This window comes from Rhinopithecus roxellana, chromosome 21, assembly GCF_007565055.1.
Source record: "Rhinopithecus roxellana isolate Shanxi Qingling chromosome 21, ASM756505v1, whole genome shotgun sequence".
NCBI lineage: Eukaryota > Metazoa > Chordata > Mammalia > Primates > Cercopithecidae > Rhinopithecus > Rhinopithecus roxellana.
The window spans coordinates 34670697-34686152 of NC_044569.1; the positions used below are offsets into that span (position 1 = coordinate 34670697).

A 15456-nucleotide genomic window follows, 5' to 3' on the forward strand; every position below is an offset into this window, starting at 1 on the left:
GAGGATGGCAAGGCGGCAGACACCCCAACCTCAGTTCTTGATGTCATCAATTACTTTCCTTTTTAATTTTTGTAAAATCTGTGCACTTGAAGGTCTACAGATAATTCTAGTCGAATAACATACGATTTTAAATCATCTGTTTTTATATATTTAAAATGTAGACATATTCCATATTTCAAGAAGCAGGTACCCTCAGTAAATTCATGTTAAGTAGAAGTAAAACAGCAGGTTGGCTTCCAAAGATACAGGAGACTATCTTCTCTGTTGGCAAATCTCTGCCTTAGGCCTCGTGGGTGGAAAATGGGGAGTCTTTGTCAGCCAGACTCCCTCTCAGTCATTCTCTCTACCCACCTAGTAGCTAATCACCCGCCTCCCTATTTCACTAGCTACATGTCTACCCCCCTCCCTTCCTCTCTGTCTCTCTGCCTATCTCCCTGTCTCCCTCCCCACCCTCCTGTCTGTCAATCCATCTGTGATAGGATTTGAAGTCAATGCTGTTTCAATTGTTCTTGGTATTAAAAATAGAAGACATCAAAAAGCAACATAAGAGTTAATTACGGTCATTGTAGAGGACTTTCTTTTCTCCGTGATGTGCATTTTTGGTGATTCATTGAAATAAAGTAGATTCCTTGATTAGGAGCTATATTAGTCCATTTTCACACTGCTGATAAACACATACCCGAGACTGGGCAGTTTACAAAAGAAAGCGGTTTGTTGGACTTAACAGTTCCACTTGGCTGGGGAGACCTCACAATCATGGTGGAAGGTGAAAGGCACGTCTTACGTGGCGACAGACAAGAGAAGAGAGCTTGCACGGGGAAACTCCCCTTTTTAAAACCATTAGGTCTTGTGAGACTTATTCACTATCAGGAGAACAGCACGAGGAAGACCTGCTCCCATGATTCAGTTACCTCCCACCAGGTCTCTCCCATAACATGTGGGACTTTAAGATGAGATTTGGGTGGCGACCCAGCCAAACCATATCAGGAACACTTAAGGATGAAAAGTGTTAAACATTTATCAAATTGTATTACCTACTTTATATAATCTAATGGGTCTTATGAGTAATTATTTTCATAATACTAATTTATGTGTGCCTAGGACAGTGCTGATTTATGGTAGTTTCTTGTAATTATTAATGGAACCACTTTTTACTCAAAAATGTGTCCTAGTTCAGATGATAAGTCACTTGATGACAAAATGGGTAACTAAATGTCCTACTTTTCTTTAGGTCTCACTAGAATGGTTAAGTTTGTCAGTCATACTCAAAATGGCATGAAATTAAAATACATAAAATGTGTGATTTATGGTACATTAATGATTCTTGATATGTTGTATTTAACAAGTTAGGTACAAGTAGCTTCATTGCCCAATATGGCATTTGCAAGATCAATGCAAACTAATGCCAGCCATTCCTTTTAGATGTGTGAATATCATTCAGATTTTCAAAAGGGGTATGAATTATTGAGTTAATGGGAAATTCAATGGTTAGCATAATGTTGGAAACATAAACTAAACTTTGAAACAAGGTCCATTTTAAGTTTATAGAAGCCATCTGTGCATGCATGATTTTAATCCACTGGCTTAAGGATTCAGCATAAGAGATGACAGGAGGGGGGCCCAGTTAGTGGCAATTGTTCTTGACCACTGTTGTGATGAAGTTGGAAATGGGAAATAGTTATGGTAACAGTATGCTCTTGAGGGCTTTTTTATTCTTAATGTTTTCATTTTATCAGTGCTCAAATTGTTACTGTTTAAATGCCATTGAAGTTCACCTTGTCCCACCTGGTTGTTCCCCAGGGAACAACAGACTGCTGTGCCATCTCTGCCAGTGGTCAGGTCAGTGCCCATCGCAGTGGAGACAGGAATGCTGTGATCACGGGCATTCCCAGTGATAGATCGATCAGGAAGCCTGCACTGAGCTGGCACAACTTTATATTTTATGTCAGGTCCAGAGGCTCCTTATTACTTTGCTATTAACTTTATACCATATAGGACAATGTCTCACAGACAGAGGTATCTGTCTTTTTGGCATTTATCTGCCTCTGTAGCACAAATCAAACATGATTCTTCCACACCAAAGTCAGTTCTTAAGACCGTTTGCTTCAACAAAACAGCTAAGCACAACTCAGTCTAGGCACTTAACTTTTATGCTGGATTTAAAATATTTAAGCAACACACAACCTTTTTCCCCCAAGGCCAGACTTGTATGGTGCACTTGAAATCTATATTTCTCTGATGTATTCCTCTTTGACATGGTTTACCTTTTTACCACAGAGTACCCACGCAAATTATAATCAGCTTGGAAAGGGATAGGTATCAAAAGTGCTCCAAATGGTGTAAATAATTCCTCACCGCAATACAGACTGTCCAGGGAGCTGACACAAAACATCTTCCATTCTGAGATTTACTTTTATCACCTGTCAGGGACCCTTGATTCAAGGGCACAGGAGCAGATCCTCACGTGTGGTTGAACAGTCTTGGGCAGCTTAATAACCACCAGCCCGCCCAGAGGCATGTGAGTGTGTGTTTCCATGAGACGCGGTCAGCCCGTCTGACGGACAGTTGACACACAAAGGACACCGCACTATGACAACAGCCCTTCTGCTGTTCATCCTCTGGCTTTCCTTATCAATGGGGCCTGAGATGCAGTAGGTTTCTTAATGGTGATTTGAGCCAAGATCACTGCTTGTAACGGAAAGTGTGAAAAGCGACACAATTTAAACTAATAGGTACTGTTATGTAAGAGGGAAATAGGAGGAAAGGAAATTTCATCCTTGTTCTGCTTTTTGGAAAAGCACATGTACAGGTAGCCCTGTTGGCCTACAGGTAACATTGTTTGAGAGTAGTCAATATATTACTTAGATTTATGCATTCTTTTGCCTTTGAAATGACAAAGGATTTCAAAGCAGCACTTTTACCAATATGCACCAAACCTGTTTGATCAGTCTGCCATCAGTTTTTCCTTAACAGGTATATATCTTTTCATATAATGTATGTCATCTTCAAACCATTAGCAAATGTTTAGCAAATTTAAATTCTTATTTCAAATGTGTGATATTTTCTTTCAAACTTTACAATCTAGAAGTCAGGTCTATATTTTTGTCTACATATTGAGACTAACAAATACAAAACTCCTTCTATATTTCTGTAGTGTATTTTCGCGAAGAAATTCCCCATAAAAGAGAAGAAGAATTACCAAATTATGTATTAGAGTGATAGTGTTGAACATGTATCTGATTGATGAGTTACAAATTAACTATTATATACAAATTTGAATAATCTGTGGTTGTATAAATTGACATGGACTTAAACTATCAAGAGCTCAGTTGTGTGAGCCTTGCTTAGCATAGGATTTTATGTACTGTGATATTTTTGTAGCATTATATTTTTCCCTGTCATCCTGTATAATATAATTCAAACTCGCTTAATATTACACAGTGTAATCTATTGTATGGTCAAAGGAAATATGAAAAGACCATTTATAATTTATTACAATATAATACTAGGTTAATGTGAACTGTAGAGAATATATATGACATTATTCTTTAGAAGGATTGTTTTTAAATTTAAATTTTGTCACATAAAGATTTTCATGTAAGTTTAAATAAAATGAGCTACATTAAACAGAGTTTTTAAAGAGGTTATGTTAAACTACGAAACCAAGAAAATGAAGCTCAGAGATCTTAGATGACCTTTAATTTATACCATTGACTTAGGCAGTGGAGTTCATGATGTCATCCTTTTACCCCACTTCAAATATCAGCAGAATCTATGAAAAAATGAATAGTTTGAGGACACCTACCAACACTATTATAATAAACAAAAGAGCAGTGAGTTATAAGGCCAAAACATTTTATAAACACTTAGATTGAATGGAATAAGGAGACATCAGAATATATTTGTGAATTTGCATAATGAACAAAATCTTTTTTTGTTTTTGTTTTCGTTTTTTTTCTTTTTGAGACGGAGTGTCGCCCTGTCACCCAGGCTGGAGTGCAGTGGCACGATCTCAGCTCACTGCAAGCTCCGCCTCCCGGGTTCACGCCATTCTCCTGCCTCAGCCTCCTGAGTAGTTGGGACTACAGGCGCCCGCCACCGTGCCCAGCTAATTTTGAACAAAATGTTTAAATTGCTTGACCACTTAGACTTATATTTTGAAAAGTAGAAGATTTATACTGCCTACCTAAGTCTTATTTATACAGCTACCATAATCATAATAGTATTTTGCGGGTATAAAGATGGCACACAGACCAATAGAACAGAATGGCATCCAAAAATAGACCAGTGCATCTATTTGTCAATTGTTTTTAAATAAGCCACCATATTTAAAGACAAATTTAACAAATGATGTGTGAAACCCTAATGGTGGAAATGTCAGAACACCACTGAGAGAAATTGAAGAACACCTGAACAGAGCGATGTACCAAGTTTATAGATCAGACAATTTAATATTATTAGGATTTCCATTTCATTGTCATCGATCAACCCAATTCCATCAGGCTATTTTTCTTAAAGATGTTGACAAGCTGATATTAAAATTTATATGGAAATTCAAAGGCTTGAAATAAGTCACCAATATTGAGAAAGATAGGAGGATTTACACTTCTTGATGTCAAGACTTCTTATGAAGTTGCAATAACGAAGCTCTTCTGGTATTGGCTTCAAGATAGTCAAATGTTTATCACTGGAAGACAATGGAGATTACAGAAATAGACCGATACTACATGGTGAATTGTTTTTTGTTTTTTGTTTTTTTTTTTTTTTTTAAGGAGCAAAGGCAATTTAGTTTTTTCAACGTTCTATGTTGGAGCAGTTGGCTATCTATGTGCAATGAAAATGAACTTTGACCCATACTTTGTACCGTATACAAAAATTAACTCAAAATGATCATAATCTAAATGTCAAACTTAAGACTATATAAATTCTAGAAGAAAACATAGGTGAAAATTATTTCTGACTTTGGATTATCAATGATTTCTTTGATACGACATCAGTAGCCTGATTTATAAAATAAAAAAGAACCTGAAAAATTATGTTGATAAATTGAAAACTTTGTAAAGTAAAACTTCTCTTTAAAAGGCACTGTAAACAGACTTAAGATAAATGACAGAGAAAGTATATATAAATGACCAATTTTATAAATAATTTTTATCCAGAATATGTAAAGAACTTTCAAAAAAAATCCTGAGAAAGCAAACAACCATTTAAAAATAAGTCAAAAAGTTGAAGCAGATACTTCCCCAAAGAATATAAAGGTATGGCAGGTGAGCACATGGAAAGATCCTCTGCACCCTCGGAGGAATGCAGGTGTAAAGCGTTGACTACAACAAGCGTTGGCGGGGATTTGAAGCAAGTCATACATAGCTGGTAGGAATGTAAAATGTTCAGACCACTTTGTGAAACAGTGTGGCAGTTTCTTACAAAACAAAATATATACCTACCGTATTACAGACATATACCTATCATCGTCCAGGATTTACCCAAGGGATGAGGAAATATATGTTCATATAATGACTGCATGTGAAGGCTCAGAGAAGATTTATTTGTTGTAGTAGCCAAAAATGGAAACAACCCAAATGTCCTTCAGTAGACAAATGGATAATCAAACTTGGTACACCGGTGTAATGGAATACTGCTCTGCAACGAAAATAAATGAAGTATTTATACTCATAGTAGCATGGATGAGTCAGAAAATAATGATGCTGAGAGAAAGAGTCCAGACAGTAGAGAATTCATACCATAAGTATGTAGGTACATACATTTCTAGGAAATGCTAACTAATATAATGGTGACAGAAAGCGTGGTGGCTTGACAAAGGGACGAACGGGGAACCGGGAAGTTAAAAGGAGTCCTTTTGGGGGTGATGATTGTGTTCATTATCTCGATGGTGGCAGAGTTTCATCAATAACAAAACTTACCAAATGGACGTTTTTGTGTGTCAGTTATACCTCATTGAAGCTGTTTAAAATGCTTTGTACATTCGGCCTCGTGTGGGCAGTCTAGACAGATATAAGTCAAGTTAGTAAAATAATTTATAATATGTGTCATTTTATCGAGACCAGTGCTACCTTTGTGTTTGTTTGTCATGTGTACTGCACTTTGACATTGGTGTGCATTAAATTGCTATTTATTTGTTTAAATGAACAAAATCAAATCTTATAAATGCTATGTGTGGATGTTCATATGATTTCATGATACAGAATATTCCTGTGTCAAATTTGAATAGCTTCACCTATTTTTTATTCTTATGCAGTATGAATATCATGTATTTTCCATCAAATTAAAGCAAAATCTGCCATCATCATAAAAGTAAATTTGTGTGTAAGTCATTTCAGTACAATTGAGCTGTCTATAGCAATTTAAGTCATTTGACCAGAGGTTTAGAGACTGAGAACAAAGAGTTATTCAAGCAGACCTTGGGTGACCACTTGAATAGGGTACTATAGATGGGATTTATCTTAAAGACAAAAGACTGAAAGAGACAAAAATCCCTTTCAATTCAGATTGTTACTCTGCTTGGTATATAGTCTTTAAAAAAAATAAATAAATCGGCCAGGCGCGGTGGCTCAAGCCTGTAATCCCAGCACTTTGGGAGGCCGAGACGGGCGGATCACGAGGTCAGAAGATCGAGACCATCCTGGCGAACACGGTGAAACCCCGTCTCTACTAAAAAAAAAAATACAAAAACTAGCCAGGGCGAGGTGGCGGGCGCCTGTAGTCCCAGCTACTTGGGAGGCTGAGGCGGGAGAATGGCGTAAACCCGGGAGGCGGAGCTTGCAGTGAGCTGAGATCCGGCCACTGCACTCCAGCCTGGGCGACAGAGCGAGACTCCGCCTCAAAAATAAATAAATAAATAAATAAATAAATAAATAAATAAATAAATAAATCAAATATTTCCTGGTAGGATCTGTTAAATGATATCTTTATGTCATATTCAGTAACTGTGCAAAACCATGAATTATTTTATGTTTGCTCGCTGTTCGTCTTTTTCCTGGTTATGAGCTCTTGATGAGAAGCATTTGTGTGCTTCTTTCATCTTTGGCAGAGACTTGTTGACAATTATCAGTGTTTAGGCAGTTCTGTCATCAAAATGATAAAAGCCACTGGCTATTGAGAACTCTGTGTTAAGTGTACTCTTTCCGTATTTTTTGTTGTCTTTAATCCTCACAATCACCCTGCATGTTTGGTGGTATTGTTCTCTTGATCTTGTTCAAAGGGTCTAACAGGTAGCAAGTGAAATATGGCAAAACTAGGATCAGAATTGAAGTCCATCTGGCTTCATCTAACTACTGTGCTGCAATAAGAGAGAAAATACCACCAAATGGGTTGTATATGGATTCAGTTAAATGTTACTACAATTATGTGTAAGCAATATAAATAGACATAGAATGTAGGGCGAACTTCTAAACGTTCTAATTTTCAGGACAGATATGGTTTTGTTGATAGCCGAATTGATAGAGAGTAATTTTAAAGTAAGGTATTTTACTCCTCATTTTCTAAGTAAGTCAGTATACTCATACAGCAATCACAAAAACATGGAAAGTAAGAAATAACAAGTAGAGTTATTGAACATATGTAAAATTAATCCATCTTATATGTACAATTTGCCAGGAAAAATGTTGAGAACAATATTACTATAGATTTTTTTTTTTTTTTGAGAGTAGGGGAGTGAGGTTTTTTCTAAATCATTACTGTCTGATACAAATGTAATGTGATGTATACATGTATAATATTGTTTCCTGGTAGCCGTATTTGAAAAAAAGAAAACGTAACAGGTGTAAACATTTTTACAACAGTTAATTTAACCAAATTCAAATTATTATAATTTCTACATCAAATCAATGTAACATTATTAACAATATTTTTGTTATAATCTTTGTACTGCGATTTTGAAATTTGGTATTTTACAATTTAGAGCATCTCAATTCAGAGGCTAAATTTTCATCTGAAATATATGGTCTATATTTAGATTTGATAAAAGTTACACTTCAAAAAGTAGATTCACATTCCCAAGCTGTTCCAAGCATATTTAAACATTTTTTCAATAGCTCAGTCGAGTATCAGTTTTTACATTTAAATTTACATTAATTAAAATTAAATATCCTTGTTTTCAGTGCCTACCAGCCAATGCAGCTAGTGGAATTAAAAGCTGATAAGACTTGATGATTCTTTGAATGTGTGTGGGATGGGGAGGAATGATTTAAAGGAGAGGGAGGTGTCAAATGAAGGAAGGAAATACTTTGTTCAAGATACCAGTATGCTATTTCACTATCTTCCTGTACCTTGGCAAGCCATGAACTTCTTATGGGTAGAATGGTTACATTTTATAAGCACGTTCACACACACACACAGTCAAGCATCACATAACCTTTTGGTCAGTGACAGACCACATAAACAATGGTGGTCCCGTGAGATTATAATGCTGTCTTTTTACTGTACCTTTTCTGTGTTTAGATGTGTTTAGAGACACAGATACTTATTATTGTGTTACAGTTGCCTACAGTATTTAGTACAGTGGCATGCTGTACAGGTTTGTAGCCCAGGAGGAATAGGCTACACCATCTAGGTAGGTGTGTAGTAGGCTGTGCCATCTAGGTTTGTATAAGTGCATGCAGGATATTCTCACTACAATGCAATCGCCTAATCATACGTTGCTTAGAACCTGTCCCTGCCATTAAGCTCTGCAAAGCTATGTCTGTCTGTCTATTTAACTATGTCTGTCTGTCTATTTATGTGTCTGTTGTATCTACACAGGGTTGGTATATTTTAATGTGGTATTAAATATTCTAAATATTTCTTTGGGGCCTCTTTTTACTCAGCTTAATACAGTATTTTTTTGTTGTTGCTTCTGACACTTTTAAAAGTGGTGCCTATTTATAGCTTGATTTTATTTATTCTTCTTCATATCTAATGTTAAGATTTTACTCAGTTTTAAATTATATATTCACAGTATATCTCTGTTATATGCCTATCCTTGGTTTTAACCTCACTAAGATTTTTTTAATGGCTGTGATGTAGCATGGTTTATTAAACCATTATAAATACAGTGCTGAACCATCCATAGAATTTAGATTCCTGTTTATGTATATTGAACCTTAACCATATAATCTATACTTTGCTTACATTCTAATATAGAAACAAAAATCAATGGTATCTTCTAATTTTCTCACTCTGAGAATAAATATTCAAATGTCCTAAATGTGTGGAGTCCATTGAATCATATTCTTGACATTTCATGGAAATAAATGTTTTTTAAATTGTCAATGCCGGGTTTAGTCCTTCATTTCCAGTTACTATTATTCATCTATAACATTTCTTGATATATTACAGGAGAAAAACCTTTCAAATGCGATGAGTGTAACTTTGCCTCCACAACTCAGTCCCATTTGACTCGGCACAAACGTGTACACACTGGAGAAAAGCCCTACAGATGCCCCTGGTGTGACTACAGGTAATGACGCATCACTGAGCAGTCAAATCAGGTGGGCCTGATTTGATGGCTTAAAAGCCTGTTAAATCCCAATTCAAAGTAGAGTTTTTCTAATCACCATGAATCCATATATTAGGTTGGGAGCTAATTACCTAATTTTAGTGACTTTTAAAAATAAACTATATTTTAAAGTGGTTTTAGGTTCACAATAAAATTGAGAGGATGGTCCGGAAATGGGTCCTGTATCCCTTACCCCACACATGTAGAGCCTCTTCCGTTATCAACATTCCCCAGCAGGTGGTCCATGCGTTACAGCTGATGAACCTACATTGACATTTTTCTCACCCAGAGTCTATACTTTCAATTAGGATTCACTCTGGATGGTGAACATTCTGTGGGTTTCGAGAAATTTATGACATGTATCTGCCATTATAATATCATGCATAATTTAGTTACTGTTTAAAAAACATAACATTCTTTTGCATTTTCTATAATCTTAACATTTAGATTTTATACTTTTATCTTACAACTGCTTTTCCGCTGATTTTATTGCATTTCTCAAAGTAAGGAAAGCATTTTAATTAATCAGTTAGTCAACCCATTTATGATATCTTGTCTAGACTAAAGCACTCATTTATGGCAATGAAGATGATACAAGAAATTTTCCTGCCTTTAAGGATATAGCATAAAAAGTGACTCAATATTTGTAAGTGATTATAATACAGATTTGAATGGGAAAAGAGAGAGGCCAGGGGAGTACATAAAGAAGGGTTATGTTGAACCCAGGTGACGTTCTCACAGAGGAGACAGCATCTCAGCCATGGCATAAAAAATGGTAAAATTATTTCCAGGACCCAATCCACATGTGTTCTGAAAGGATGAGGAGGGGTTGACACCTTGTAGCATGTTAGTGCTGAAAGCATCTTGGAGCTCATGGATGTGCAGTGCGCTCACTTGCATCCACAGTGGCTGAGTGATGTCTGCCAGGTCACAGAGTTACTTAGTGGCGGCAGCGAAGCCTTGGGGCAGAAGAGTATGAGATAGACTCAGACAATGCTAAATCGTCCTCTCAAGTACTTGATAAGGTATGTGTAGAGAGGCATAGTGGAAGATCAGGTGGAGCATAGCGCTTGCAGCCAGGTCACATTGTGCCTGAAGCCTGCAAGAGTGACATTGGACCCCATGTGGTGGTCTATGGGACCCCACATAGTTTGCAGGCAGCTGAATGACATCCGTCTTAAGAAGCCTCACCTCAAGGATGAGAGCCTTCCTTATCCTGAAGCTGAAGATCTCCACTGTGCTCAACCCACATGATGACATGAAATTGAGGGTGTGTCTTTAAATGCAGCCCACTTTTGTTGAATATTATGTATGCTAAGCCTGAAACCTTTAAAAAGTTAGGTTTTTGTGTTCCTGTGGATCTAGCCTATGCCTTTAGCAAATATATTGCCATAATTTCTATTATCAGCCACATTATTGCATTAAGTTTTATGTGAAAGGTCATCATATAGTACAGAGATATTACAGATGTATTTCATTCATTAATTATTCATTCATTCAACATTTTATGAGTTCTGTCTTCGCTTAACACTGGATTGGTGTTTCTTGGAAATTTGGTAAAATGGTGATCTAATTAGAGGTAGACAGAAATTCTGTGGTGCTTATAATATGGGTTCTTTAAAAGACAAACATTATTAAATGTTCTTTTTCCTTATTAAAGAGATCATGTAGTAGTTGGAGTTCCTGTAAAACACAGAAAAGCAATTAGAAAATTATAAGGATTTCCTTTCATTTTCCCCCTTACCTCTTAGGATTCTACCCAGTCAGTTTTACTGTATGCGTGAGGTTCTTACTGCTGTTGTCGGTGGGGGATTATTTTGTTTCAGGATATATTTTTTTATATTTAAAAAATTATAAACACCTTTCCATGTCAACAACTGTTCTCCTACATAACTACTTTATAGTCTTCAAACTTTTATTTTTGAGCAGCAGGATTCTGATTTCAAACAAGATTATATATAAAATTCCACAAATAAAACAGAGAAAAGCGTTACCCACTTATAAGTAGATTTAATCATTAAAATCTGTATTTACTTATTGTAATGTTAAACATAGCACAAGACTGTTTTGACAAGCCACACATTTTTAAATAGGAGGAGTTGTTGATAACAATTGCCAGTTAGCTGCAGCATCCAGTTTCTGTCTGTGTTTGGTATAAGCACAGCACAAGGGTATCATGAGGAGTGCAAGCCGTGTGGAGAACCTGGGCTCAGCACTGCTTAGCTGTGGGACCGTGGTCAAACTATTGAGTGAAATGCCACTTACTTGTTTGTAAATTGTGGGTTCTTAGTGGACCAGCCTCATAGGATTATGGTGAATATTAGGTGAGAAGCACTTTGAAGTCACTTAGCCAGAGTCTGGCAGGTCAGTCACTTGCTGAATGTTCGCCCTCGTTCTCACTGTCATCTCAGGTGAATGTTTTGTCATAGTTTCAGGTTTTCCCTCACCTTTCCATCTCAGGAGACTGCTCAACAAGTTAATGCAGGAATGTCAATGTCCTGAAGGTCTTCAGTGTGTTAAAATGTTGTTGGTAATATATGCCAATATGCTTTTTTTAAAAAACAGTTTTTGAAGTAGTTAAAAATTTATTAAATCCAAAATCAATTGTTGGGTAATTGCTGAGAATACTTAACAGTTTCAAAATGCCTAGTTTTTAAACTACTGTTTTGAAATGTAATTTTAATCTATACATGGCCCCAAGTTACATTGATGCACAATAATGAATTTATTAAGGTTTTGGACACATAAGCCATTTTCAGGCTTTTACCCTGAAAGTGCTTATGCCTAAATCTTTGTGCATGTTCCAGATTTTTTGAAATGCATTTCGAAAAGCGTGATTTAAGCCTTTTGATAGTATGGCTGGAAAGGTGGTGATTTTTTTTCCTCTGATCAGTACTGTGCTTTGGTAGATTCATTTATGCATACAAGTATTTCACAGTATTTCAGGTTTTCTTGGTTTGAAAATGTATTACACTTTTTACTAAGGTTGAGATCATATTACTCGTCCCTTATTCAAGTTATCTCCCTGAAATAACCTCACTTCTGTTTAGGACTGCATTTGAGCCAGCTGGATCCCATCCATGTTATATCTGTCAGGCACTACTTTTAAAAGGATGGTGTTTTCTAAGTGTATTGTTACTGTTCTACAAATAAAAGACTTATGACATTGAAATCCAGTGATAGCTACCAAATTTCCCTTTGAAATGCTTAATGTGCATTATAAAAGAGTAATTTTTAACCTTTATTTAAAACTTTTGAATAATTGATTATTAGTGAAAGTAAATGGTTTGAACACTTTCTGTTCCTGGGACAGCTTCACCATTCTGCGTACCTGTGAATAGGCTTTCTTTTACTAGTGAACAAAAGGCAAGTTCACCTTGACCAGGAGTATAAAAAATTTGCAAAAGTTTGAATACTTCTGAAGTGAGAGAATATGAATGAAATATGGTTAGAACAGGTATCTTTACTTTCTTGTTGATGAAAAAAAGATTTAAAAATGAACAGATAGTTAAGTTTCCAAATATTGTTTTTGTTGCATACAATAGTAGGAACAGGATCCCGTATTTGCCTCACATAAATGTATTCTTTCACAGCATAAATAAATTTGAATGTTATATTTTCATAGATTTAATAAGTCTTTAAGATGATCACATATTTCCTATGAAGAAAATTATTTAATTTATTTTTATTTTTATCTCACTGGTTTATTTTCATAATATTTTACTGCTCAAAATATGTAATGTCTAGTTTTATGTTTTTATTTGTGTAATATCAATAGATAAAAATTATTCCTGTGGAGTATTCCTGTACTTGCCATTATTAACACTTAATTTACAGGCAGCTTACCATCATTAGAAACTGAAGTATTACTTAAATTTCATTTGAAAATGTATTTCTCATTTTATAAATTGAACGTTAGTGGAGAAATACTAGTAGTTATAATTATTCATGAAAAATACAAATATAGATTTGTTTACAAAAGAACTTTATAATTGGTCTTTTGAACCTGAGGCTGTTTTTCAAGTTTGCATTATTAATTTAGGCAATGACATCTCATTCTATTTAAATGTAAACATGTACCCCCTTCATTAGCTTTTACTGTCTAAAATATCCAGAAGTCTAATCCATTACAAATCACTGTATTCAATCATTACTCCAAAACTTTTTTGCCATTTATTACTATTCATTATAATTTCAAAGCACAAATTAGATTCATAGCACACTGGTCTAGAATATTATTTCTGTAGCAAATTCTTTAGATTTGTTTCTGCATTAATATGTAAAAAATAACATTTTTCTGTGTTTTTATTTTTCTTTGTTACATACCACCTCCGTATTAATGAGAATGAAATAGAAAAAAATTTAGTGTGTTATAGTAAGTAAACTTTGGAATAGCATAAAATTCCTACTTTCTGAAACATAGGGTTTTTAAATATTGAACTACGTTCTGTTTCACTCATCATACTGGCTTCCATATCAGAGTGGATGTGTTTCACTTTAGTGGCCTCAGTTGGGATTTTGTTTATGTGAAACTTATCTTCCCATTGGCTTCCATTTCTTCTCTATGATTTATAGGGGATATGTAATAAATGCATATTAAACAGTAAAGTACTGATAAGTCATGAAAAGTAACATAGAAATACTACCTGTAGTATAAAAATATTAAGGGTAATGCTACATTGCACTTTAAATGATAATTAGTAAATTGCAGAAAACGGAAATGTCAAGCCAGACGCTGACAGTTTCATCATCTGCATATTGTGTCTCTATTATTGAAATTGGGATAGCATCAGTGCTCCTTAAGTCTAGTTTTGGCCAGAGTTTTCCTTAACTGTGTCACTTCCTTAGTACTTCTAACCTTACATACTCTTTTTAAATTTTTTTTAACTTTCTACATTTTTCTCTATGTTTCTTCTTTATTCATTACTTGACATCATAACCCTGAGTAGGAAGTCTGTATCTCGTGGAGCAGAAGAACGGAATCTGCAGTCCCTGCCTCGTGTTGAAGATTTACCTCGTCATTTTGCTAAATTTGTTGGAAATACATTTTGGGTGTTTTCCCCCCTACTTATGGCTGATATAGCTCTTAACCAGTGTTAATGACTTCTACGGAGTAGTTTTTGATTTCAAGAGTATTGTTTTTCTTTTTTGGATGAGGGGAAGTCAAAAGATACTTGAAGTAACGTCATAACTCAGATAGTGATGCTCAACTGGGAATGTGCCTACATTTTGGAATAGTCTCCAGTATCTCTTTGATTTCATATCTAAACATTTTGTTGAGTATTTCTAATCAGATTTATCAAGTTCTTACACACATGACTGACGCAGGGCAAATTTCCTATTCTTTACCACCATTTGATATATGTATTGACATCCTTGAAAATTTTTGCCAAACATACTTTAAATTTAATAGAATTTTGTCTGAACTTTGCATATTGCTGGAAGCATTTTTAAGGAAGTTTTAAGATGCAATGACAAAAAAATTGTATTTATAATTTTCATTTCTCCTGAAAGTTGAGTTTAATTTTTTAAACATATATTTATCTAAAATATCTCAGTTATAAAACATGTTTTTCATGTCATAGATAATAGTATACATTTCTATACAGTTTTCTTGTATAAACACTTTATGTTGATAATGCATAGCTAAGTAATAAGGCAAGCCTTCTTAGGTATTGTGGCATTAAGAATTCAGTATACAATGGGATTCATTGTTCTGTTCTGCCACTCGTTTCAGCAGCATCCTGAGTTAGGGCGACTCACTCCACAGGGAATAATTTTCTGCTTTTGGATAATCTCTTCAGAGACTTTCCGTTTTCCTTTTGCTTCCTGTGCAGGCTCATAGGCTGTACCAGAAGAAGCAGTGGATAGAACAAATGTAGTTTTGCCCCTGAGTAAAGACAATGAGAAAAAATAGATCTTTATCTCTGTAGCAGTATATTTACTGAGAGAAGTGAAATTAT

General features: G+C 35.2%; 1 protein-coding gene across 1 annotated transcript in view; it reads left to right on the plus strand.

Moving 5' to 3' along the window:
* The window catches only part of ZNF407 (zinc finger protein 407), a 476207-nt gene that overhangs the window by 280877 nt on the left and 179874 nt on the right, over positions 1-15456 (plus strand). Inside the window, 1 exon segment of the mRNA XM_010356708.2 lies at positions 9334-9454. Coding sequence (XP_010355010.2) covers positions 9334-9454 — 121 coding nt within the window.